At 44.4% G+C, this 26,596-nt stretch overlaps 1 protein-coding gene across 7 annotated transcripts in view; it reads left to right on the forward strand.

Annotated features, from left to right (window-relative positions):
• nlgn4xa (neuroligin 4 X-linked a) overlaps window positions 1-26,596 on the forward strand; it is a 57,420-nt gene that overhangs the window by 15,888 nt on the left and 14,936 nt on the right. For 6 of the 7 annotated variants that reach the window (XM_076157556.1, XM_076157635.1, XM_076157852.1 and 3 more), the window contains one exon: window positions 13,540-13,692. In XM_076157556.1, the coding sequence (XP_076013671.1) occupies window positions 13,540-13,692 (153 nt within the window). Of the gene's footprint in view, window positions 1-2,537; window positions 2,581-9,335; window positions 9,349-13,539; window positions 13,693-26,596 lie in introns of all 7 variants that reach the window. The other variant, XM_076157701.1, reaches the window with a different exon arrangement.

Below are 26,596 nucleotides of genomic sequence, written 5' to 3' on the forward strand. Positions count from 1 at the left end.
GTGGTGTTAACACCTTGACATGGTGTTAACAAACACCTCAAACCCCCAGTCCAATGGCCAATCCTTCTGTGCTTTTATTGAGGAGACCACACTTGCTGATGATTAATTAATCATATGCATTTGATTAGTGCTGCAAACTGGCCTAAGGTGAGTGACCAAAAAGGAGGGTTCAAAAATGCACAAAAGTAAATTGCTTTACTTGAACGAAACATAAAGAGTGATCTAACAAACAATAGTGATACAACAACGGCTAGCGCCAACCACATCACAGTGGCAGTCTGGAAGGAAGAGAAGAGAGAGAGGTTAATTATCGAAGCCTCTAAAATAGGCTTTAGGCCAACATCAACCAGGTGGAAAGAATCACCTGATGACCCAACCCACTCCGCCCATTACCTGTTGGGGCAGAAGGCTGTACAACTTGCAGCAGGCAGAGGGTGAGTAGTGTCACAATAGCAGCACCTGGTCACAAATTTCCCTTTAAAACCCTATGACGGGAGGGATGATAGGAAGAATTTTTATAGGAAATATTGACACTGGGAAAAAAAAAAAAGGCTGCGTAGCTTCATATTGGATCTGCTTCTAACAGATGTAGTGTGCCCTCAACTTGGAAAGGCCACATCTTCTGGATATGGTTCTGTTGTTAAAATAGATTAAAAAAACCTCACCATCTGCCCACAGCAGCTGTAGACAAGCCAATATCCACTGTGGAATAGAGAGGAACCCTGTGTCTTTAAACATGAAGGTATTAGTGTTCTAGGTAAGACATTGATGTTCTGTTGTGTGGGGTATAGATTTCCCTTAGGCAATAAATGAAATCAAAACAACAATCTGTGGCAGATCATTATGAACATACATCCTGCTGTGCTACAATAATTCAGCAGAACTGTGGCACATCACACTTTGTCCTCAGGATAATTCACATCTTCAGATTAAACAGTGTTCACTACGTCTTCAGAATAAAACATTTTTACAAAAATGTGCCAGCAGGACACATTTTGTCATCAGGATGAACAACTTCTTCAGATTGATCCGTGTCTACTGTCGCCTCAAGGTAAACCTTGTCTACAAGATAAAAAAGTGTCATCAATCGGAATCAGAATCAGAATCAAAATAGCTTTATTTGCCACTTAAGTTTACACTTAAGAGGAATTTGCTCTGGTCCTAGGTGCGTACATGTAACATATAAAAAAGACAACAAGAAACAACAAGGCAAGGCAAGGCATCTTTATTTGTATAGCACATTTCATACCACAGGCAACTCTGGGCTCCACTATCTGACCTGAGTCAGTAGATCTCAGAGCTCTACTGGGTCTATACTCTACTAGCATGTCATTCCTATATTCTGGACCTAAACCATTCCGTGATTTGTAGACCAGTAGCAGAACTTTAAAATCTATTCTGTACCTGACTGGGAGCCAACGTAAAGACTTGAAACCAGGGGTGATGTGTTCTGATCTCTTTGTTCTGGTTAAAACTCAGGCTGCGGCATTCTGAATGAGCTGCAGCTGTTTGATACTCTTTTGGGGGAGTCAAGTCAGAAGACCGTTACAGTAGTCAAGTCTATTGGAGATGAAAGCATGAATCAGCTTCTCCTGATCTGTTTGGGATATCAAACCCTTAATTCTGGATATGTTCTTAAGTTGATAAGAGGCTGATTTGGTGACTGATTTGATATGATTGTTGAAGGTCAGGTCTGAGTCTATCAGCACGCCTAGGTTTCGGACTTGATCTTTAGTTTCTAGCGACAGTGACTCAAGGTGTTTACTGACAGCAGCCCTCTTCTCCTTATTGCCAAAAACAATGACCTCAGTTTTTCTTGATTTAACTGAAGGAAATGTTGGTTCATCCAGTTATCGACTTGCTCTAAGCAGTCGCACAATGACTCCATTGGACTGCAGTCATCTGGAGACAGTGTGAGATATATCTGTGTGTCATCTGTATAACTATGGTAGTTGACTTTAGAATTCTGCAGCATATATAGGCTGAACAGAAGGGGTCCAAGAACTGACCCTTTAGGAACTCCACATGTCATAGCCACTCGATCAGATTGATTACTTCCAATGGTTACAAAATAACTCCGCTCCTCCAAGTATGACCTGAACCATTCTAGGACTGTCCCGCTGAGTCCTGCCCAGGTTTCCAACCTGTTCAGCATTATACTGTGATCCACAGTATCAAACGCAGCACTGAGATCCAGCAAGACAAGAACTGACACCTTGCCTGAATCAGTGTTCAATCTTATGTCATTTAACACTCTAATAAGAGCTGTTTCTGTACTGTGGTGAGTTCAGAAAGCCTGATTGAAATTTGCCATTTGAGTTCAAGAAGTTGCTGAGATGAATAAAAAACACTTTCTCAACAATCTTGGCTATGAAAGGAAGATTTGAGATGTGTCTGTAGTTGGTTAGAATGGAATCATCCAACGTTCTCTTCTTTAAGAGTGGCTTGATGGCAGCTACTTTTAAGGATTTAGTAAACGTACCTGATTGAAGTGAGCAGTTTGTTATTTGTTGCAGATCTGTTTGGACAGAGCTTAGAATAGTTTTAAAGAAGTCCGATGACATTGTGTCTAGACAGCATGTTGATGGTTTAAGATGCTGGACTGTTTCTTATATGTTCTTTTGGTCAACTGTATTAAATTCCAACATCATATTTGATTGATTCCTAGGTGGTTTTAAGGATTGCATCATTTTGTTATTTTGCTGATTTGAGATGATATTTAGCCTTAAAGATTTGATTTTTTCATTGAAAAAGAAAGCGAATTCATTGCATTTTTCTGTGGAGGAGAGTTCTGAAACTATCTCTTTTGGGGGGGTTGTAAGCTTATCAACCATAGCAAACAGAGCAAGGGTGTTGTTGATGTTCTTATTAATCATTTCAGAGAAGTGTTGCTGTCTAGCCTTGAGTAACCCATGGTTAAAATTACAGAGACTTTGTTTATAGAGGTCCTGGTGAATTTGCAGTTCAGTTTTTCTCCATTTACGTTCTGCTTTCATGCATTCTGTTTTCAGGGCCTTTACCATCATAGTGTTCCTCCATGGTGTTCGCGTTCTGCTCAAGGTAGTTTTAGTTTTAACAGGTGCAACAGTATCCATGACATTTGAGATTTTCGAGTTAAAAAAAAAGACTTCATCAACTGTCTCTGCACTCACAGTTGGTGACATATAACCTCCATAAACCTCGCACTGGTATTTTCATTTATGTACCTTTTTCTAACAGACATTACATTACATTACGATCATTTAGCAGACGCTTTTATCCAAAGCGACTTACAATAAGTGTGTTCAACAAAGGTAGATAAAAGAACTTCAGGTCACAAGAAATCGTAAGCGCATTTCCTTCCTAAACCAACAGCTAAGAGCATAACTAGAGCTAGAGTAGAAGTGCAATAAGTTAGGTACTATGATGAATGAGAAAAAAGGACAAATTAGAAATGAAAGATTAGAAAACAAGAGCATCAGAAGAGCTAGGACAGAGTAGGTGATGTCCTAAGAGGGAGGATCCGGGTAGTGTTTATTGAAGAGATGGGTCTTCAGCCTGCGGCGAAAGATGGGCAGCGACTCCGCTGTCCTGACATCAGTCGGGAGATCATTCCACCACTGAGGTGCCAGAACAGAGAAAAGCCGTGACCGCATCGATCGCAAGCAGGGGCCGCTGAGCGCCGGGGCAGCCAGTCGCCTGGAGGCAGCAGAGCGAAGTGGTCGGCCGGGGGTGTAGGGCTTGACCATAGCCTGGAGGTATGAAGAAGCTGTTCCTTTCACTGCCCTGTAGGCTAGCACCAGAGTTTTAAACTGGATGCGAGCAGCTAGTGTAGAGAACGGAGAAGGCAAGTTGTGTGGGAGAACTTGGGAAGGTTGAACACCAGACAAGCAGCAGCTTTCTGGACGAGCTCCAGAGGTCTGATGGCGGAAGCCATTCAGGTGGTGCTTCGACATCCACCCCGAGATGTCTGCCAGGCAAGCAGCGATGCTGCTTGCCTGCAGACACAGGGGTTAACTGACAGTTTGGAGTTATCTGTAAGTCAGAGAACACACAGAAATGATCAGAAAACGCGCCAAGTCCTTGACATCAACAGAAGAAATGTCAACATCTTTAGAGATAACCAGATCCAGTGTGTGGCCTCGAGTATGTGTGGACCCTGTGTGGGCCCTTTAACATGTTGTAAAAGGCCAAAAGTGTCAAGTAGAGAGCAGAGTTCTTTGGCAGTTGTGTCCATGTTATGGTCTATATGAATGTTAAAATCCACTGTTATCACAAAAAAAACATATAAAACAACATATTTAACAACATGAAGGAACAGCAGCTCGGCGAATAATTAAATTAAAAACACACTAAATTAAATAAGTTAACTAAATGAATACTGATGAATAAAGTGTTAAAAACGTGCAGGGGTTTATTGTAATAAATTAACTAAATTGAATACTGTTAAATAAAGTGAATGTGCAGGGGTTTATTATGAAGTCAGTGGAAGACCCGGGCCTTGTTGATAAGGCCCACTGCAGAGGGAAAGAAACTGGATGGCATGAGGTTGTGGTCCTGATGGACCTCAGCCTCCTGCCAGAGGGGAGGGTTAAAAAGCTTTGCGGGGATTCTGTCTCGTGAACAGCCTGTTAACGTCCCTCTCTAGAAGTGAGAGGGTCGTTGATGAGGTGGGGGAGGAGGGGGCCTCTGTGAGGGCCTACGTGAGGAGGTGGAGGGGGAGGTGGGAGGGAGGCAGGGCTGGTGATTGCTGTAGGTGTCATGCTGGACGGTGTCCGAACTGACAGCTTGACCATCAAAGCGACAGTGAAACTAATTCAACCTGTTGGCCCGGCACAGATCACTTAGAGACTGAGCGGGCTTAGGCTTATAGTTTGTGATTTTTCGGAGACACTTCCACACAGATGCAGTCATTAGCCGCAAAGTGCTGCTTCAGTTTTTCCGAGTACAGTTTTTTAGCATCTCTCACCGCCTTGCTAAATCTGTACTTAGCCTCTTTGAACCCGTCTCTATCTCCGCTCCTAAATGCCTGCACCTTCTGCTGCATGAGTTTCCCAGTGTACCAGGCTTTGTGGTTGTTGAAACTCACCCTGGTGCGTGTCGGTACACAGCTGTCCTCACAGAAGCTGATGTATGACGTCACAGCCTCTGTGGACTCGTCCAGGCTGACGATGTCAATCCTGAAAACGTCCCAGTCAGTGCAGTCAAAGCACGCCTGAAGATTCTCCAGAGCCTCACTGGTCCACATCTTAGATGTCCTCACAACAGGTTTACACAGTTTGAGTTTCTGCCTGTACGCGGGAATCAGATGGACCACGGCGTGGTCCGAGTGTCCCAGTGCAGCACGGGGAACGGCGTGATAGGCCCCACTGACTGTAATGTAGCAGTGATCCAAGGTGTTCTCCTCTCTGGTCGGACATTTAATGAATTGTCTGTATTTGGGGAGTTCAGAATCTGATCAGCAAGTGCACGCTCCTGCGCATTTGCTTGTGGTGGAATGTAAACACCGACCAGAATGAATGAAGCGAACTCACAGGGTTTACAGTTGATAATGAATTTTTCCTGGAGAGCAGTGCTGTAGGATCACTGTCACATCGTTGCACCAGCCACTGTTGGTGTAAAAACAGATACCTCCGTTTTGCCGGAAAGTTTGGTTACACGGTCCGCTCTGAGCAGCTCAAAGCCTGTCAGCTGAAGCACGGTGTCCGGCGTTAAACCGCTGAGCCAGGTCTTTTTGAAGCACAGAACAGAAGCTGTAGAGAAGTCTCTGTTTCTCCCCACCAGTGAATGGAGTTCATCAAGTTTGTTGCACAGTGAGCGCACATTAGAGAGAAATATCCCCGGAAGCGGAGTACGTAATCCGCGCCTTCGGAGACGCACAAGCACGCCGGCTCGCTTTCCTCTCCTGTGGCGCTTCGCTGCGTGAACAAGGGCTAGCGAGCACTTTACTATAATGTGCAGTATTTCTACAGATGAAATTACAAAAGTGGAAAAGCAGATCCACTGGACTAGATCCCCTGATGTTTAGGAGCTCCTCTCTGCTGAGAGAGGCCCCAAGAGCGGAGTTCGACAAACAAGCAAACAAACAAATAAAAAAAAACAAGTTGCACCGAAACACCGAGGCTGCCATACGCGGCGCCATGTTGGATCGAAGTGTTGTCATATGTCTAATACTCCTACTTATATTGTATATTTAAAAAAAGAGGTAGCATTGTACAGCCTTGATGCACGTGCACTACCTGACTCCATGGAGCTCCGCTGTAAAGCTGCAGCATTGGCATCAGCAAATTGGCAAAGGCTGACACTCCACCACAGCTTGTGGAGAAAAACAAGGGAAGTGTACAAGGGAGGTTTGGGTATATTTCACCTGCATTGCTGAAGAACATGCCCCAAAGGTGGCAGTCATGACACTGGTGTTCTTGGTGGGCCTGTGGGGTACAGCAAGTTGGGTATGGGGGCTGGTGGGTAAAGGCAGCAGCGGAGGTCCATGGCTCATTGCCTGCAGTAGTCCTCCTGGCTGCTGGGGGGGATGAGTGTTCAGCAGGGTTAAGAGTCTACAGTATCTCTATTAGCAACAATATATTGAAGAGCAACTATATAGCATACTAGCTACAATACCTAGCTATTTATTTATTAGGTTGCAGCCGATCACCTTCTCTGCACAGCGGATGATACACCTGCCCTTGTCCTTGGCAGTGGCTGCACAAACCAGATGGTGATGGAGGAGGTGAGGATGGACTCAATGATGGCAGAGTAGACGTGCACCATCATTGTCTTCGGCAGGCTGAACTTCTTCAGCTGCCACCGGAAGAACATTCTCTGCTGGGCTTTTTTGGTGAGGGAGCTGATGTTGAGCTCCCACTTGAGGTCCGGGGAGATGATGGATCCCAGGAATCAAAAAGACTCCACAGTGTCAACTGGGGAGTCACACTGAATGATGGTGGCAGGTGGGGCTGCGTTCAATCAGAAATCCACAGCCATCTCTTTTGTTTTCAGAGCATTAAGCTCCAGATTGTTCTGCCTGCACCAAATCACCAGACGGTCAATCTCCCGTCTGTAGGCGGACTCGTCCCCATCAGAGATGAGTCCAATGAGGGTGGTGTCGTCCGCGAACTTCAGGAGCACCACCTGCAGGTGGAGTTGGGCACGTGAAGTTGGGAGAGCTTGTCCTGCAGCAGTGACTTGATGATGGTTGTCGCGGGGTTCTTCCTCTAACCTCCACAAACACCATGCGTACTCGGAAGATATCTTTGATGTTCTTTTATTTCCGCCCTCCAAGACAAAATGCACAGGACAGCAATACAAAAAAATACCTTACAAAACAGGTTTCACACTATTAGGGGGAAAAAAAGGAGTTCCTCAATAACTCTAACAGGTTTCCAAAACTAAACTCGACTCAATACAAAGCACATGTCACTGTTACCTTCTGTGTAACCCGACCCCGACTGCCGATTCCCAGGCTGAGGCAGTCTCTTTTATTTGCATAGCCCCTCCCACTAGGCTTTAAACAATTTCATAAATCAATTAACCCAATTTCTACTCACAAAACAGCAGTCACAGTTTCCTTAACCTCAAATATAAATTACACAAATTATCCCTACTATATCTCATTTTACAGAAATGAAAAGCAGGTCATTTGCTACTCAAAGAATGGATTCTGCAAACGAAAACAAATTATCCCCTTTCACGTCACGTTGCAAGGGAGCGAAACCATTCCATTTAAACAAAGCAAATGTGACGCCTCCGGTTGGCCAACCCACTCCGGCTGGGACATCGCGGAGCGAACGCACAGCGCATCTCAAGCCACATGGTGCGTAAATGTAAGTTGAGACCACCAGTGTGCCGCTTTGGTTGCGGTGAAATAATAACGGGGTTATTCAAAACTGAGGGAGAACAGATAGGAGGGAGGGCGGATGTACGTGTGTGCGTGTGTGCGCTGACCACAGTCGTTGACGGGGCCGCGCTGGCACAGTGACACTCCGTCACAATGGTGTTGAAGGCAGAGCTGAAGTCCACAAACAGGATCCTGGCGTAGGTTCCTGTGGAGTCCAGGAGCTGGAGGGTGAAGTGGGGGGGCATGTTGATGGCATCGTCTACAGTCCTGTTGGCTCTGTAGGCGAACTGCAGGGTGTCCAGGAGGGGGTCAGGGAGGGATTTCAGTTGGGGCAGCACCAGGCGCTCAAAGGACTTCATGACTACAGAGGTCAGAGCGACGGGTCTGTAGTTGTTAAGTGGTGGTCCTTGGCTTCTTGGGGATGGGGATGATAGGAGATGCTTTGAAGCAGGCTGATATGTGGCATGTCTCCAGTGAGGTGTAAAAGATGTTGGTGAACACCGGAGACAGCTGATCAGCGCAGTGCTTCAGCGTGGAGGGGGAGACAGAGTCCGTACCGGCAGCTTTGCAGGGGTTCTGTCTCCTGAACAGCCTGTTAACGCCCCTCTCGAGAAGTGAGAGGGTCGTTGATGAGGTGGGGGAGGAGGGGGCCTCTGTGAAGGCCATTTGTGTGGAGGTGGCAGGGAGAGGAGGGGGGGTGCTGGTGATGGCTGTAGGTGTCAGGGGGGATGGTGTCAGGGCTGGCAGCCTGTTTGCAAGGCACAGATCATTTAAAGACAGAGCGGGTTTAGGCTTGTAGTTCATGATTTGTCTGGGACCCTTCCACACAGATGCAGTGTCATTAGCCGCAAACTGCTTCAGTTTCTCAGAGGACAGTTTCTTAGCATCTTTCACCGCCTTGCTAAATCTGTACTTAGCCTCTTTGAACCCGTCTCTGTCCCCGCTCCTAAATGCCTGCTCCTTCTGCCTGCTCCTTCTGCCGCCATAGCTGCATGAGTTTCACCGTGAACGAGGGTTTGTCATTGTTGAAGCACACCCTGGTGCTTGTCTGTACACAGCTGTCCTCACAGAAGCTGATGTATGATGTCACAGCCCTTGTGTATTTATCTAGACTGTCAGTGTCAGACCTGAAAATGTCCCAGTCAGTACAGTCAAAGCACGCCTGAAGGTTCTCCAGAGCCTCACTGGTCCAATTCTTAGATGTCCTCACAACATGTTTACACAGTTTGAGTTTCTGCTTGTATGCGTAAATCAGATGGACAACGGCGTGGTCAGGTTGTCCCAGTGCAGCACGGGGGACGGCGTGGTATGCCCCACTGACTGTTGTGTAGCAGTGATCCAAGGTGTTCTCCTCTCTGGTCGGACATTTCCTTTGTTTAAGTTGCCGAGGACAATAACTAAGGATTCCGGGTCGGTCTGTTCCACACATAGTATCTGGTCGGCAAGTGCACGCTGAGCCTCCTGCGCGTTGGCGTGCGGTGGAATGTAAACACCAACCATTATGAATGACGTGAACTCACAGGGGGAATAAAAGGGTTTGCAGTCAATGATGAACGTTTCCAGAGTAGGAGAGCAGTGCTCAAACCCTGTCAGCTGTAGCCAGGAGTCTCACGCTAAACCGCTGAGCCAGGTCTCCGTGAAGCACAGAACTGAAGCTGTAGAGAAGTCTCCAGTGAATGGAGTTCGTCAAGTTTGTTGCACAGTGAACACACATTAGAGAGAAATATCCCCGGAAGCGGTGTGCATAATCCGCGCCGTCGGAGACGAACAAGCGCGTCAACTTGCTTACCTCTCCTCCACCGTTACACTGTGTGGACAAGGGCTAGCGAACCTTTGACCAGAATGTCCAGTAATTTCACAGTATTCATGGCTAGATTATGTCTTATGATCTATAGATCTGGTACAGTAGTTGAGGCGGTGGCAGTAAAAATTGGCTTCATAAACTGTCAGAAAATGTCTTTAAAGTAAATCATGTGGTTATCATTAACATGTCCGCCAATTAAACTGTGTCCTCAGGATGAACTGTGTCTTCAGCACAGGTCATGCCCTTGGAATAAACATTTTCTTGAGGATAAAGTCATAGTCAAGTCATAGTCAAGATAAATGTGTCCTCAGGATAAGTGTTGTATATGTGTTCTGGTCTGAAGACAGGCCTGTTTTCAGATGAGCGTTCACGGTCGATGGCTGTTTGAACATCTGCAGTGACGATGAATTACTCCTCTGGGTCCCGAGTGGTTCCACCGATTCAGCTGCTGCAGAGCCACCTCACTGCAGACAATCCCTCTCTGGCCACATATGCTTCACACTCGAGCACAAATAATGTGGACTTTTGCTCTTAAATGTGCTTTTTGAAGTGCTTGCATGAAGAGCACATTTAATTGGATCAAACATACCCTCCATTTAAATTTTTTAATGACATGCCCAGAGAAAGTTAAGTGTTGAGGTCATTACATGAATTGGTAATTACTATTTCACTGTAATCAAAATCCTCATTTTCAGTCACTCTGTAGCTAAGTGCATGGTGCTTTATTCAAAGCAGGCCAAGCTGCATGAAGGGTTTTCTACTTTTTTTGGAATATTTTGACAGTATAGAAAGCATTAGTGTTTCATGGCAGTTATTTAGCTGCTCCTGACTGAGCTCTGAGTTTGGCTATAGGCCAAATAACGACTCTGTGTCTCCTGAGAGGAGAGGCAGCCTGTAGTTTGGCATGTCAGTACAATTGTATTGAACAGGAAGTAGGTTGCTCTCTGTGGAAAACATGGCGAGGGTGGGTAAATAGTGGCGATGGCAGGGTGAGTGGTGGTGGAGAGGAGCAACACACTTTGTAGCTCCTCCATTAACTGCCATTTCAATTTCTCACCCCTAATAGGCTGACACACTGCAGGCAATTGGAAATTCAGACTCACTCAACTCAGACTCACTCAAACATAACCCAACCCAACACTCAACCATATAAAGATGAGTAATGTGTGCAACGCCACACAGCCAGTGGAGGAATATGTTATCCCCCCTGGCCGCAGTGGCAGTGATGAATGTCCAGGACGAACTTGCTGCAGTCACCCAGAAGAGAAAGAAAGAGGGAGAGGGAGCTGTTGAAACTTTTAGGTTCCTGTAGTTTAAGGTATCCTCTGTGCTTACAGGAATGGGATCTGCTGCCCCAAGACCTCCTTCTCCTTTCCTCAACGTAAAATTATGCTCTCAATCTGCAGGGGATCTCTCAGCTCTACCTTCCCCTATTCCCAACTCCAGATGGGCAGCGACAGTGAGTTTGTTTGATGCCAGCTGGATGCTTTAGTCTGGGACCACAGAGGCTGGCAGAACCCATCAGATGCATATCAGTTAGAGACCATGACAACTTAATGGTCGCATTCTGTTTTATGCGCGTCTGCCTCTTCAAGGTTGTTTCTGCGCCCACAATGTTTCACTGGGCCTCTCATGTGGAACCTTATGACAAACAGGAACTTATTGACACACCACCACTGTTGTTGTGTCTCTGCCTGTACAATTACCAGAGCTGTATTTAACCAGGTGATTCTTTCCCGGGTCAGTTGCGGCATTGATCCTGGCCTTCTCTCCAGCGTGACACTGCAGGGCTGCAGGAGAATGAATTTGAAATAGATGCAGACACATTAGAAGGCCCAGGCACCCACTCTGGCATGTTACTCTGGCATGTTCTGTGTTTTCTTATGTGGAGGAGGAAAATGAACCGGTGTCCAGCTCATCGCGGCCATCTGGTGAACCCAGCAATGATCGAGTAAAACACAGAGACACACTTCAAGCAATTTACAAATTTACAGTGTTACTGATGAATGATGAATTCGGCTCACCCGAGCCGGCCCGCGATTCAGCCCGCAATTCGGCCCGCAACCAGCAGATCGATTGATGTTGATGTTGCCCCCCCATTTTGATGGCAACATCAAAATGGCCCGCGATAGGAAAAAGGTTCCCCACCCCTGTTGTAAACGAAAGTCACCACTTTTCTTAATTTTTTTTACCCTCCTGTATGTGGATGTGGACAGAGTCTAGTTGCTGACCATTAGTTAGGTTTCAGATGTACAGATAAACTATGCATGATGCAAATTACCGTAAAAAAAATTGCCGCATAAACCTGCGTTTTCTGTTGTGCAGGGAATTTACTCAGAGTGATTTTGAAAATGAGCACATCCGCAGCAAGTTCATTTCAATGCTCTGCCTCCATTTAAGATGCTTCTTGCATCCGTCAACACTATAAAAGGGCCTCTTGCTTTGGAAATATGATATAGCGCAACATTCGCGGTATAAAAGCACAGCTTTAAGCACCAGGGACATCACATTTGTAAATGTAGCCTGTCAGATCCTGGCTAATGTAGCAACCGTGCACTGGAATGAGCCAGAAGCCAGGAAATGCAGCATGAAAAGCAGTCTTGTCGCTGCAGGGATGGCGTGACTTCAGTTTGTTGTTGGCTTCAGATCATCTGCAAACTCATCCAGTAACAGGAGTGAGGCATGACTCGGGACCTTGCAGGTTGATCTTACCTTCTCCTCTGAGAAGACAAAAAGCGATATTTTATTCAGAAATACTCTCTACCACACTGACTATGTTGATGTCTCCTCCAAGGAATGACAACAGCTGCCATACTTTCAACCCAGGAAGTTAACAGCTGCTTTTCAAAGGTGATAAATCACAGATGGAATTCTCTTTGCTGCAACAGTGACCAGCCATGATAAATCAGATGTAGCATTACTTATGCATTAACCCAAACACTCCCATGCTGCTTTAATGTCACATTACTTAATATGGAAAAAATTCGAACTCTCGTTATCATCTGTTAAAGTGTCGCAAAACATTGGTGACATTGATGGTGAAATTAGTAAAATAATAACAAGTTGTTGTGAGCTAGACTTCCTGTTTTCATGTGGATCATAAGTGCATCACTCAGGATTATCTATGAATACCACCACCTACGCATCTGCTAATCACCCAGCTTAATCCCAACTGCAGAGCCTCATAAATGAGGTATTCACGCAGCCTCTTTGCAGCGTTCTATGTGTAACACACAAAACACACACAGAGGAGACAGAGACAGAATGCCAAACCTCACTGCTGGTGTTAGAGGTTTTATTGCAAGTACATTTCCTAGGTGATTTTATTGCTGTCATACTAATACGTTTCTTTTGCTGGAAGACTATTTCAAAGACCTTCTAAACAGCGGAAATGTCAATTCAGGTTCAGTTCAGGTCTACTCACATAAATTTCTCATTTATGATTGTGTAGAAAATAGCAAATTAATCACTAAAAATGTTGTAATTATTCTAAAGAATTTGACAATTTACCATTCAATGAATCCTTGAAATCCGCTATAGTAACAATCAGCTTTTAAAGCAATGACATTTTCAATTTCTCTTAGTGGCAAAGGCGTGAGAGAGCCATGGACCAACTACAACGTGTTTCAAAAATTAGAGATTATATTTAAATTAATTCATAAAATACGACAAATTCTGTATGTGATGGTGTTGCTTTTTTGGTTATAAAGGCCAAGTTGTATGTTTATTGGATTCTTCTTATTCCGTTTGTTTCAGATTTGGTGTTTTAATCATTTTGCTGTTGCTCATCTTGACCAGTATTTCCTTGAAAAATATGTTGTCAATCTCAAGTCAAGATGCTTTCTATCATCTCTAGCTTCTAGCTTTTATTCTCCATTATGCAAAGCTGTTTGCATTGTATTATATGTGTCTTTCTTTTCAGATATCCATGATGAGAACGGTTTGAAGCCCGTCATGGTGTATATCCATGGAGGCTCCTACATGGAGGGAACCGGCAACATGATTGACGGCAGCATCCTGGCCAGCTACGGGAATGTCATCGTTATCACAATCAACTACCGGCTCGGAGTTCTAGGTGAGTCCATCAGTCTGTCGACATCCACTGCTGTATGTGAGAGTGAAAGATGAACATTGGCAGATCCTTCATCCTTTTAATAAAGATGGAATTGCATGTGGCTGTATGTGCAGAGTATTCATATTGTTCTTGTAGCAAATAAGGGACAGCAATAATAACACAGGTCAATACACTCACACATAGACACACACACAAACACGGAAACGTGGATGAAACATAGTTGCCTGTGTCGGTTGCTTATCAGTGTCTGGTGGCGCTGTAGTTGGTATGTTGTGCAGGTGTGTGTGGTGCATAAGTGATACTTTGTATTTTTTGCATATCCCTTCATTTAGGAAGCTTGTATTTGAGTGCAGTGCTCGGTGATGGCAATGTGCAAGACACGTACACACACACACGATTAAGACTCAGCAGCCATTCCACTTTCTTTAATCATTCTGGATTATAAAACAGGAGCAGGGTAGAATTCCGCAGTGGGAAAATTGATCAATTGTGCTGTGAGCTCTTGTGCTGTGCATCTCTGTGTGTGTCTGGTTGATGAAAGTAGTTTGCAGCTCACACAGGAATCCTTTATCTTGCCTTTGATGAAAGGTTGGAGGTGTGCGTGCGTGCGTGCGTGCGTGCGTGCGTGCGTGCGTGCGTGCGTGCGTGCGTGCGTGCGTGCGTGCGTGCGTGCGTGCGTGCGTGCGTGCGTGCGTGCGTGCGTGCGTGCGTGTGGGCATGTCTGTGTGAGAGGACACTGATAAGAGTGAAAGAGTGCTTAAGTTCAGCCACTTAATACTGAAATCCTCCTGTACGAAGCTGGGCTGAGGCCATTTTCTGACACTTATTGTGCCGAGGCTGAAGCAGTATGCGCAGTGCAAATGGTAGCTGAGATGATGACAGAATGAAAAACGTCTTGCTTGGCACCTCTCATATATTAACACTCTTTGCAGCCTTTTAAAACAAATCTTTTTAGGGGCTCATCTTAAAATTCATCAGCCTTTGCAGTGCAAATGTGTAAAGTTGCAACCTCACACGCCTTCAACAGTAAAATAAAGACAAGGAGGAAGATGAGGTTGAAGCCTGTGGAATGTGCTCACAAACAGCCTCCGCCACACTCCACCAAAACTTATTCAAATGAAAGAGTTTGCTCCTTTTCTCTGTTAGATTGTATATTGAATATATTTGGGTCATTGGATTGTTAGTCAAACTAAATTAAATGTTTATGTTTGGAAATATATGTAATGTATGTAAAGAGAAATGCATAAATATTGAAATGATTCATTTGTTAACAGGAAAAAATCTTTGACACACAGATGAGTGTACACACACACAAACACAGACGTGTGGCTGGGCAGCTGTGTGATGGAGCCTAACCCTGCGGTCCTGCTGCCTCACGTCTTTGCCCTCTGTTTGTTCAAACCAGGAGGCAGCACTCTGAATACATTCCACATCAGAATCAAAACAAATGAAATTGGTTGTCGCTCTCATGTGTCAGATGACATTTGCTTAAAGTTCAAACCCTCGCCGCTTCCCACAATGCACTGCTGAGCACGTCTCTGCTCCAATGGATCTCTGCCATCAGCATCTGCATGTGTGTTTGGATTGGTTGCATTGACAATGACTGGCAGCCCGCCTCTTCCAGCAACACATGGTTACACCTGATTGTCCCAGACCTTCAGTCACACACAAACACACACACACACACATAAACACATACACACAGCATCTCTGCTGCAATGTCTAATCAGCAATTACAGTCATTTTCAGCAGCTTTGGACATAATTCTACATCATTTCTTAACAAAGCTTCAGTTCCTACATAGAGTGTTAAACAACAGTACTGCTGCTGATGATGATGGAAGCTCAAACTTGCAATATCTCAGCATGTATATCCAACAGTATGCTTCACATTGACATTGTGCATTTAGAAACAATATTCAAGAGAATTATAACAGCGCCTTGCAAAACATTTACAAATCCTTCCTTTTTTGTGTCTTATTCGCAGTGTTATTTGTATTGGAAGGTCATTCATACAGCTTGGAATGTGTATCTTCATAGATGATGTAAGTCCTAATATGATTAGATTTCTTTTGACTATGTATCACAAGGTCTCTCCTCATATACGTCATTCATTTATGTCTCAGCAGTACATTCACATGCTCCCACCACCGCGGCTCGGCTGTTATAATCTGTCATAAGGCCGAGGTGTCTGCACCAGACACTATATTTAGACGAGTCAGGGGGAAAAGGTGTTCTGGAAAACTGTGCAGTGCGGAAAGGAGAAAGGAGCGAGGAAACGGCAATAAAGAGAGACAGAGCAAGAGAATGCAGATGAGACAAGAGTGTTAAAAAATGAGACGCGACCTGAGTGACTATGCAGGGAGAGAGAGAGTGTGTGTGTGTGTGTGTGTGTTTCATGGTGGAGCTGCTGTAGGTTTTTCTGTAAAACAAAAAAAACATTAACATTAGCAGTTACATTAGCCCGGCAACAGAGACATCACAATAGATTCAGCCTGTTTACACATATTCATCTGTGGGGTTAGGCTGCAGTATGACAGCAGTAAGGAGAAAACACAAAGCCCAGAGAGCTCAATGCACCGCTGTCACATCACTTTAGTCCTGCTGGATTTCACATTGGGAAAGAATAGAATTCCTTTTTGTCTTGTTGGCATTTGTTGCTGGAGCATTGTGTCGAAAAGCTTACAGAAAGTCAAAAGGAGCCCAGTGAAAGAAAGTCCTGTAAGGTGGCAGTTGTCAGCTCAGCCTCCGTTATTTATACTTCAAAACAGATGTGGACATGAACAGTAAGAGACTGAACCTTGTCCCGCTGCTGGCTGCACACTCATCTGGGCAGATGTGCTGAATGTGAGGAACATAAAACTGTCGCGGTTTGACAGAACAAGAGATAAAATAATCCTTTATTCGTCCCACAACGGGTAAATTCACATGTTACAGCACCAAAGTGGATAGTGCAGAGCAATAAAGGGCATTAAGATAAAGGTGCTGATTGAATAGATAGACCAAAGCGCAGATTCACAGAACCAAAAGTATTTATTTAAAGCGGCAAGAGACGAGGTCCGGTGCAGGCTTAGGTCCTCGGGCTGAAGAAGGGAGGATCGGTCAGATGCAGGCATAGGTCCGAGGACTGGAGACAGGAGACAAGGTCAGGTGCAAACGTAAGTCCGCAGCCGGTTGCACGAAAAAACACAGGGAATCAAGAGGGAGATATTGCCACAGAGGACATGAGAAACATACGGGAAGCCAGGAAACAGGAACAGGTACAGGTACAGGAACGATAACACGAATATTGATCTGACAAAGAACACATGTAACACAGGGGTAAATATACAAGATGGGAGGAGACAATGAGACACAGGTGAATCACATTAGGGAAGGAGAGTTTCACAATAAAACAGGAGACAGAACGTGACAGTACCCCCATCTCAATGTACATCTCCAGACATCCTGGGACGGGAACAGGAAACCGGGGACCAGGTAGCCACGCTGTAGGTGTTATTTGTTAGGGGACTCAATGAGCAGGTACAGAACGAATTGGCGATTTGGGAGTCGCCACAGGATCTGCCACAGGATCTGCCACCGGATCTGCCACCGGATCTACCGTCCCTGGCCTTTTTGCTAAGCAAATTGATGAGGAACTGCAGCTCCAACTTCGGGACAGCTCGAAGCTGCGGTGTCAAATATTACTATCAAAATAAGATAAAAATAAAAATAATAACTTGAATAAATTAAAGTCCTCCTCACTTAATAGAATCGCATCCGTTTTGTGATTCTCTGTAGTATGGAATCAGGTTGCCTGCTGCGCTGTGCTGACAGGTCCATGCGTTATGGTGAGCTTTGCTCCAAATCTTCGACTCTGGGCTGGAAGAAGTTGGAAAATTGTCTTGTGATGTGGAGGAAAAAGGGGACGTAATCACTCCTTGGTCCACAATTGGAGCCACAGTCAGACAAAAGACGAAAGCAAATGGAGATGCAGGCCTTGGAGATTCTGTGTTCTCTGGACCGTAAAGTCCAGGGCAGGGTTTTCGCCTCGCCTCTTCCTATGTGCGTCGGTTGAGACCAGAGAGAGAGAGAAATCAGAGATTCCAAGCCTTTTATACTGCAAAATGACCTCACAGGCAAGGGTTAACCTTTTGGCCAATGTCGATAGCACTTTCACATCAAGGTGTGAAAGGTGGGTAGATCCCAGGTAGTCTTGGGATTCGTAGTTTCTTGTCTGTTTTTGAACAAAGGAGCACATGCTTTAGCACATGGTCTCAGGCTTGGAATGTGACTATAGGCCCAACAACGCCCAGCCAGGAACAAAACACAAGCATGGAAAACATACAAAACAGAATAGAGGGCACACATCCTGACAGAACCCCTGGCACTGGGACAGCCACTGGTATGGCTGGCACTGGAGCCAGGAGACACTGGAGCAGGAATGGACACTGGAACAGGGGCCTTGCTGACCACTGGCGACACAGGAACAGGGGCCGTGCCGGCCACTGATGACACTGGAACAGGGGCCTCGCCGGCCGCTGACAACGCTGGAACAGGGGCCTTACTGGTCGCTGACAACCTTTGGAGGGGAGTGGTGGTGCTGTCTGCTGGAGACACTGGAACGGGATCGGCGGCACCGGCTGCTAACACTGGCGCAGGAGCGGCGGCTGCAGGTGCTCAAACTGCCGACACTGGAGCCGGGGGCATTGGAACAGAAAACACGGAAGCTGCAGACACTGGAGCAGGAGGCATGGAAATAGCAAACACTGGAGCAGGGAGCATGAAAGATCCAGACACTGGAGCAGGAAACATGGAGGCTACAGACACTGGAGATGGAAACACGGAAGCTACAGACACTGGGGCAGGGAGTCTCTCCGTGTGGCCTGCCGAGCTGTCCCGAAGTTGGACCTGCAGGTACTCGTCAATTTAGCTTAGCATAAAGGCCAGGGTCGGCAGACTCCCAGATCGCCAATTTGTTCTGTATCTGCTCCTTGAGCCCCCTAGAAAAAAATGTCGGAAGCGCAATCAATGTCCCTACAGTAGCCCCAGGCAAGCGAGTAAAAATCCCTGAAATATTCCGACACCTGCCTGCTCCCCTGTTGGATATCCAGGAGACTTAATCCTTCCCAATAACCCCAACATTTGTCCGACTCACCCCAGAATGGCTCTGCGCGTGTGTGTGTGTGCTGTGAATACAGAAAGCAGGACTTTCAAACTCACCAGGGCATTGAATGTTACACTGTTTCACTGGTGGCATCTGCTGAAGTATTCGATATGTTTTCATGTAAACGTATATGTAACATGAGCCTTCTTCTACGTTTGTTCCATTCTCGCAGACACAGGCGTCATCTATATATACACAAAGCCCACTGAGAATGAACAAAATGTTGGCATTGCATTGCCATGAGTGGTAATTGTTGCTAAAGGTCACTTCAAATGATTTGTGGGTATTGAAGTAGAAATGATTCATTGCTTTTGGGAGGCGAGAACATGCAAAGCTGTGCCGTGGACTGAAATGACGCCGTGCCGAAGCAGACAGGGATGAGTGTGAGTGTGTGTGTGTGTGTGTGTGTGTGTGTGTGTGTGTGTGTGTGTAGAGCTCTGAGCAGCTTTCCACACGTGACCGGGAGAGGAAAAGCTTCATCAGACACTCATCGCCCTTCACTACTGTAACATCACACACTCCCTGTCACACAGCTGTCACATCATCTCTCTCTGTGCTCCCCTAGCCACTACCTGCTTTAACTGCTCTTTATGTGCAGAAGGGAGCTGCTATATCTCCAGGGCTTCACATTTATCTCCCATAGAGTGGAGTAACTTCCACCAAATGATGTAATAACATTAAAATGGGTCTTCTAAATGGAAAAAAGCAGAAGAGTAATGTCACCAAGGAAATACTCTTCATCTGAGCTGTTGGTTGCTCTCTGTGATCAAGTTAGCGGGTTACAGTTTACAAATTCTTTGTTTACTGGCGCATCACTGAAGGGACAAAGACAATCACACACATGCGGCTGAACTAATGCAGAAGATGTTGAAATGTGGACCTGATGTTTGAAGCAGAACCACAGGACATTGAATTCTAGAATGCATGTGGAAAGTCATGAATATCATTTTAAAAAGCTTCCACAATGCATGGAAACTGACTCAAGTAATGATCTGGTATTAAATCTGCGATAGAAGAGTCAAACCTTGGGATATGCTTGTGAATCGACCCGTCCTGTGTTTTCTGCTTTCACCTTCATTCTCTGTAATATCTCTGGACATGCTTCGACTAACTTACTGTGCAGTTAACACCAGTAAATACCAAAAATTACTCACTCCTGTATTCTTCATTTAGCTGAGGAGGTTTACTGTGTGCACAACTCAAGTCAATGGAAACTTCTGTCAGCGCTTTTCCATCTCTTCAGTGTGTGTGTGTGTGTGTGTGTGTGTTTGTTTGTGGTGGTGTGTGTTCCCTTTTTTCCCTCATCACTACTCAGTGTTTAGTCTTTTTCTTCCCGTTTTGTTTCCCATTTTTCAAATTATATTACTGAGTTTACCTTGGACTGAATTCCAGTCTCAGATGTCCCCCTGTGGCTAATGGCAGTAATCGATCAGGAAGAATCAAAGATGGATGCTCTTCTACACTGTCGACCATTTTACATGTCTTCTATGTGTGTCTGTGTCTATAAAGGACTAAAAGTAACGTAAACTAAGACAATCCCAGAGTAAATCCAGCTGAATTCACAAGAAGCAAGGATGATATGCAAAGCACGAGAGCAGCACAAGATATGCTCACTGGAGTTTGAATAAAAACGTATAAATTATTATGATATATTCAATTTTACATTCATGGAAAAATTGGGGTCATAGTTGCTTGACTCTTAATTCCAGAAACTTTGCTTTGTATTACTTTCTGGATTTTGTGGTCGAAATCAAGACAACATTGATTTGAGTGAAATAGAGTTTGAGAAATTGAACATACATCTCGAGGTGAAGTTTTCATTTATTGTTTTTATATGTTTTACATGGCATAACAAGTTAAATAGTCAAAACACCGTTTAACTGTGTAATGGGGTTGACAAAGGTACGCCAAAGCAGCAGGAACGTTCTGCACGGCAGGTGTAGCAGCCGGGAAGCCTCAGGGGAGATTCCACTTTTTTTTACATATTTGCATTTGGTACATATTTGGTGTGGTGTATATTTACTGGGTAACGCTGAGATTGATTTGGCACATCAGTTATATGGTGTTTGGGTGAATAGTAGCTCTCTGTGTTCCTTTGATATGTATTCCATGCATGTGGGGTGCGATGAGGATTCTCCATGTGTCTTTTTTAGGTCAGGTTTAAACCTCGACTGTTGAGCCAAATCCGAAGGAGACTTTTTGAAATGTCGTCCAGTTGGTGGGCCTTTATTTATTTATTTCTGGCTGAACGGTTTGAGGAGCTCATGCTTGAAGTAAGTTGCTCTGGCTGAAAGAGCCTTTCACCCCACGCTCTTCCTCAGAATCGTCCTACTGTCAGGGGCAGAATTCCGGCCTGAGGTAAGGTATGACAGAGTGATGTGTGACACCTGTCGCGTGAGTTATTTTTCCCCTTATCTTAACCTTGCAGCCCCCCTTGCATATGTCTGTTGTGATATGTATGTTATTGTCTCTACCTCTGAACGCTACTGAACCAGAGTCAAAGTCATTGTATGTGACACATGCTTAGCAAAGTAGACAAAGTGGAGACTAATATTAAAAATAACCCCGCAAAATAATGGTTGTAGGCTTTGATATATGAATATATGTATTTTGAATATGATCTTTTAGCAAATACATAATAAAATGACATATTTTGTCACTTTGTTTCAAACTCACAGCCAATATGATCAGTAAAGCCCTTATTTCCTTTTTATTTCTTTATTTTATTTGACTCCATGGTGTTGCCATGTTGACTGATGCCAAAGAAACTTGGAATTGGACTTCGAGTGCTGTTCCATTTTGCTTTTTCAAGTAGATTAGCGTCATAAGTAATTGTAAGGGATCCTCAAAAGAGTTCCAAAGACTATTCATACAAAATGTAAAATTGCTGATGTTGCTATATGGGCAAAAGATACTAATTTAGCTAAAGTACTCTACCACCCTGATGATGTCTCCTCCTAAAGATGAAAACCGCCATGTCTACTATCTAGGGCCGATCACCAATAATTAATGATGATAGTTAGGTGGATGATGGCATAGCTGCATGAACAGAGTGTTTCTCCACTGGGGCGGCCAGGCAGTGGAGAAGGTGAAGCCTCCTGACTCACACACACGCACACACACACATACACAACACGAGTGCAACATGGAGAGGAGAGGGGCGGACAGAGTCATCTGTCACTTTGGCAAAACCCTGACGAACATGCTCTGTGTGTGTTTTACACTGCCATGACACCTACTGACCAGCACCAATTTCTAATGTTCATTACATCATCCCTTCTCCTTCCCCTCCCCCTCCTCTTCATCACTCTGGTTAGTGGCTTAAAGTAGCACCTCTGTGGTCTCAGTTGGCCCGTATGTTTGGAACCTGGCAGGCTGTCACGACACAACCATCTGTCTGTGGACTCACTGAGCATCACTGCACAGCATTGAACACTCTATTCTTATTGTCCTTATAGAGCAAATTCTACGAATGACGTTCTATTTTGACACAATAAGGCTGAGCAACAGAGCAAAAAAATTAAATGAATGTTACTTTTGTACAGGAAACAATAGCACCAACACGCAATTTCTTCTATTAGTAACATTAGTTGAGTTTTAATGCTTTAAAGTTTTCCTTATATACTGTAGCTCTCATCTCTGTGGTGGATTATAAAGGTCACTGCGCTCGGCCTTCATTATAATTCCAACCAGAATCTGAAATATACTGTGATAAATGTTGAAATAGTGTTTACTCTTCCACCATCTGAGAGAATCCTGAGAAGTCGCAGAACATTAAAGCTCCTCTCATACGCTGCGAGCTAGTGAATGAGACAGATGCATTACGGTCATTTAGCAGACTTTTATGCAAGGCTTACATTACATGACCACCCATTACAGAGGGGGGAGCAGTTAGGGGCTCGGTGCCTTGCTCAGGGGCACCTCGGCAGAGACTTGAACCAGCGACCCTCCGGATCCCAAGCGGAAGCTCTACCGACTGAGCTACTGCCTCCTTATGCAGGAGGGATTTGTGCCCGCACACACTCCTGTAGCCAGTCACAGCCGAAAGAATGGCTGAGAGCAGTGTGTCATTGAAAATGTGTTTTTGGACAGCAGCTGGGTAAAGCCCTGGTCCCCGGCCTCCACTGACAGATGGTGGCCGGAGCAACAAAAACGAGCCCACCATGCTCGCTTCCTCATTTCTTAGATGAATGTTTGATACTTTGCTTTCAGTAAATGCTGCTGTACTCAGTAATTGCACATTGCAAGTGAGTGTTCAGCAATTATGGCTTGTGAGATGGCCCCTCGTTTCCCATGAATTGAAAAGCGCTGTGGCAGGTCTGCAGGATAATGAAAGGGAACAGCAAATAGCTCAGCCTAATGGACACATTGATGAAATAAAACTGGAAAAAAATGCAGAAAACATCTAAACCACAGACGAGCAAAGCAAGATGGAAGAGGGTAACATTACACTGTACACAACTGTAATGTGTGACAGCAGTGTGTCAGTGCGTAGATTTGGTCTTCTGGAGCGTTCAGTCAGTCAGTCTCTTTCACGCACTTACGTGTGTGTGTGTGTGTGTGTGTGTGTGTGTGTGTGTGTGTGCTCTTGACGTGGGCTCTCAGCTGAACAGGATATAGATAGCAAGTTGTGCATGTGTGTGTCTATTGCGCCTGTTGGGAAAGTGAAAATCAAAAATGAAAAGATATGAAAAGATATTTTGATTGGAGAGAATAACTAAACACACCTCCCTCATCAAAACCCAACTGAGGTGTGTTTGTAACAGGAGGGTGTGTGGGGTCACCAGCACTGATCCTGGTTACACCATCTTGGGAATTGCACGGAGGGGCAAGGAAATCTAAGTTTTAAGAAAGGGATCATTCCATGCTCAAAGATGAAGGTCCCTTAACATCTTAACATGTGAGGAAGACGGAGCTGGATTCAATATCAGAAAGAGTCTAGCGTTTATTGAAAAGGTATAAAAAGTAATGCTGGAGGTCAGGGCTAAACAGAGCTGCACTGGGACATTTAGTAGCACAGGTGGCATTTTCAATATTGTTTAAAAATGACTTTTTTCTTATGCTAACCAAGTCTCAAACTCCATAAATGTTTAATTTAATTTCGAGAGCTAAAACAAGCTCTTTGATTACAGTTTAGTGATGGATACGCTTTTTACGATGGAGCCAGACAGGATCTAGTGAGTCCTTGAACATTATGAATTTATAGCTGTTTTGGAATTAGATGACAGTGGAAAGAAAGTGTGAAATTAGGTTGGGACTTAAAATGCGTCAATTTTGGCAATTACAGTTATCGGAGATGACAACACCAAAGTCGTAAATTCCATTTCCTTTCCATGTACTCGCCCTCCTCATCCTCATCCGGCAACACCACTCAAGATTAAACTCTTCCTCCATTGGCCTGCAGGACTCCATTAATCAGACAATTCTTCAAAAAGCTGAAAAATCCACTCAGTCATCACGTCAGCATGTAAAAAATGTTAATTCTGTGTGGAAAAGCTCAGGATTCTGGTTCACATGTTGACTTAGTTTTATGACTTTTATATCAGCGTATCAATGGTTGCAAATAAGGTTTGTGCAGAATTGATGTTGTTAATGGTTATGAAGAAACAGGATTCTCTGGCACTTTTCAAGTGTAAATTATAGGAAAAGAGGATCTGTTTATATCTGAAGTTTTGTTTTGTTCCATCTGCGTTCAGTTTTTCTTTCTCTAATCTGGAAATTCACAGAAGCAGCATCTCTCCAAGGGGCTTTTGCTTCCCAGAACATCTCTGCTATGACACATAACTTCTCCCCAACAATCATCAGCAGAGGTTTCAGATCTCCAACCTTCTATGTGGATTCAGTATTAGAGGCAGACGATATAAGATATACGCCAGAATCTATTTGAAAACAGTGTGTGAAGCCACAGGCAGCCTGCTCAGTGACCTTGGTGCCAGGAGAAGAGCTCACTTTCTAGCTCCGTCCATCTGGAGGGAAGCACCAACAACTGTTTGCCTGCCAGAACTTAGCTGATGGTTCAGAGGTAAACTTTAGTTCCGGAGAGACTGCAGAGAGGCTTTGACTATGGACGACACAAATAAAATCTTTAGTCTACATAACACTGAATTATTCCATCCTCATTTTTTACTATTTGTTTTTATTGAAGCAAACATTTTACATGACATTGCGCATACAATTATAGGATTTTTTTGGAGATTATTTTTTATACAACAAGAGGGGGAAAAGGAGAGATAGAGAGAAAGAAGGAAGGTTATATTATTATTATTATTGTTGTTGTTAAACTCTACACGAAGACCCTGAGGTAAAGTAGGCAATATGAGGTACAAGTAGATTGAAATTGAAACAGCCAGAAGCCACGACCGCTGGAGGTTGTGAGAACATGGCACAGTAGTGTGGGCGCAGAGTCCAGGAGGGCATCAGTGATGTTGATGCAATGATCTCATAGGGTAAATACACTTTTTACAGGATGATGTCAAACAGCAATGTAGGCTTATACAAATCGCATCATAGGCTGTGGTAAAGAGAAGGAGAGAAGTGAGAAACAAAAAAAAAACAAAGAGAGGACATCCCACCCAGAGACCTAACCCAACCCCGCAGTCACACAACCCTGCATCCATATAACCCTGTCCTGGCCCGCCTGGGATGCAAAATAAAATGAAAACAATTAAAAAGGAAGTGTTCGGTGTTCAGGTTTTCAGGAATTATTCCATCCTCAGAGTAGCAGAATGCAGCAGAAGCCCTCAGACGATGCTCATCTGCATGATGTCTGCAGAGCACCAAGCTGATGAAAGACCTGGAGGGCAGAGAGAGAGGAGAGAAGACAGCGATCATCAAGAAGAGGAGCAACAGAATAGAGACGCTACATGACACACACACACACACACACCTGAGCAACCCACATGAAGCACAATGAACTCCTCCACTCAGACTCTCAGTTATGCAACACTCACATCTGTGCTTTCACAGTTTTATTTTTCTTTAATGGAACAAATATAGACCAATACATCAAAAATATTAATTAAGAGTAAGAGTTCAAATCTGGACTAATGAAATGTCCATCTGAAGCCTGACAAGTTGTTTTATAATGAAGTCTGTAGCCTTTTGTGTTCTGGTATGAATGGAAATGACTTTTAAATCAGGCCTATTGAATTATTAGGACTAATACACTGTATTGTTGTGATTATTATTAAATTATCTCAGCCTTTTCAGCAAATTAAATAACCAGCAATAGCCTACAGTTCTAACATTATCATCGAACTATGCATAGATTAAATAAGGTCAATTCAATATAGCTACAGATTCTGCAATTAATTTAGCCGCAGGTGTTACAACACCAAATCATAAATTCACCATTGTTCAGTTTATATTTGTATGCACTGTTCTACATTTTTGGTACCAAATATTACAAGTTGTTTTTTCTCTGCTGAAAAATGCAAAATAAAATGTACTCGAAGGTGGTGTTACCTGCTGCCTTGTGTAAAAGAGTTCCCGAGGTCAAGCGTGAAATTGGAATCTCCAGTGGTGCCGACGCTGCATAGCCTGACGCCGACGTGGTGGACAGAGAGCTGAAGCTGAGATTGAAGGCGGAAGCTCTGGTTTTGCTGCCCAACACTCAGCTATGGACATGAGTGAGTGACTCACATTTTGGATACACAGTGGCTGTTATAAGCTTCTTCCTCAGGGTGTTGTACATTTTTGCATTGTTGATTTGGAGCCGTTTGCGCTCCACTCACCTGATATGGTTCAGATCTGCAGAATT

Source organism: Genypterus blacodes, unplaced genomic scaffold (genome assembly GCF_046128005.1).
Source record: "Genypterus blacodes isolate CSIRO-AG114 ecotype Tasmania unplaced genomic scaffold, CSIRO-AGI_Gbla_v1 ptg000002l_1, whole genome shotgun sequence".
Lineage (NCBI taxonomy): Eukaryota > Metazoa > Chordata > Actinopteri > Ophidiiformes > Ophidiidae > Genypterus > Genypterus blacodes.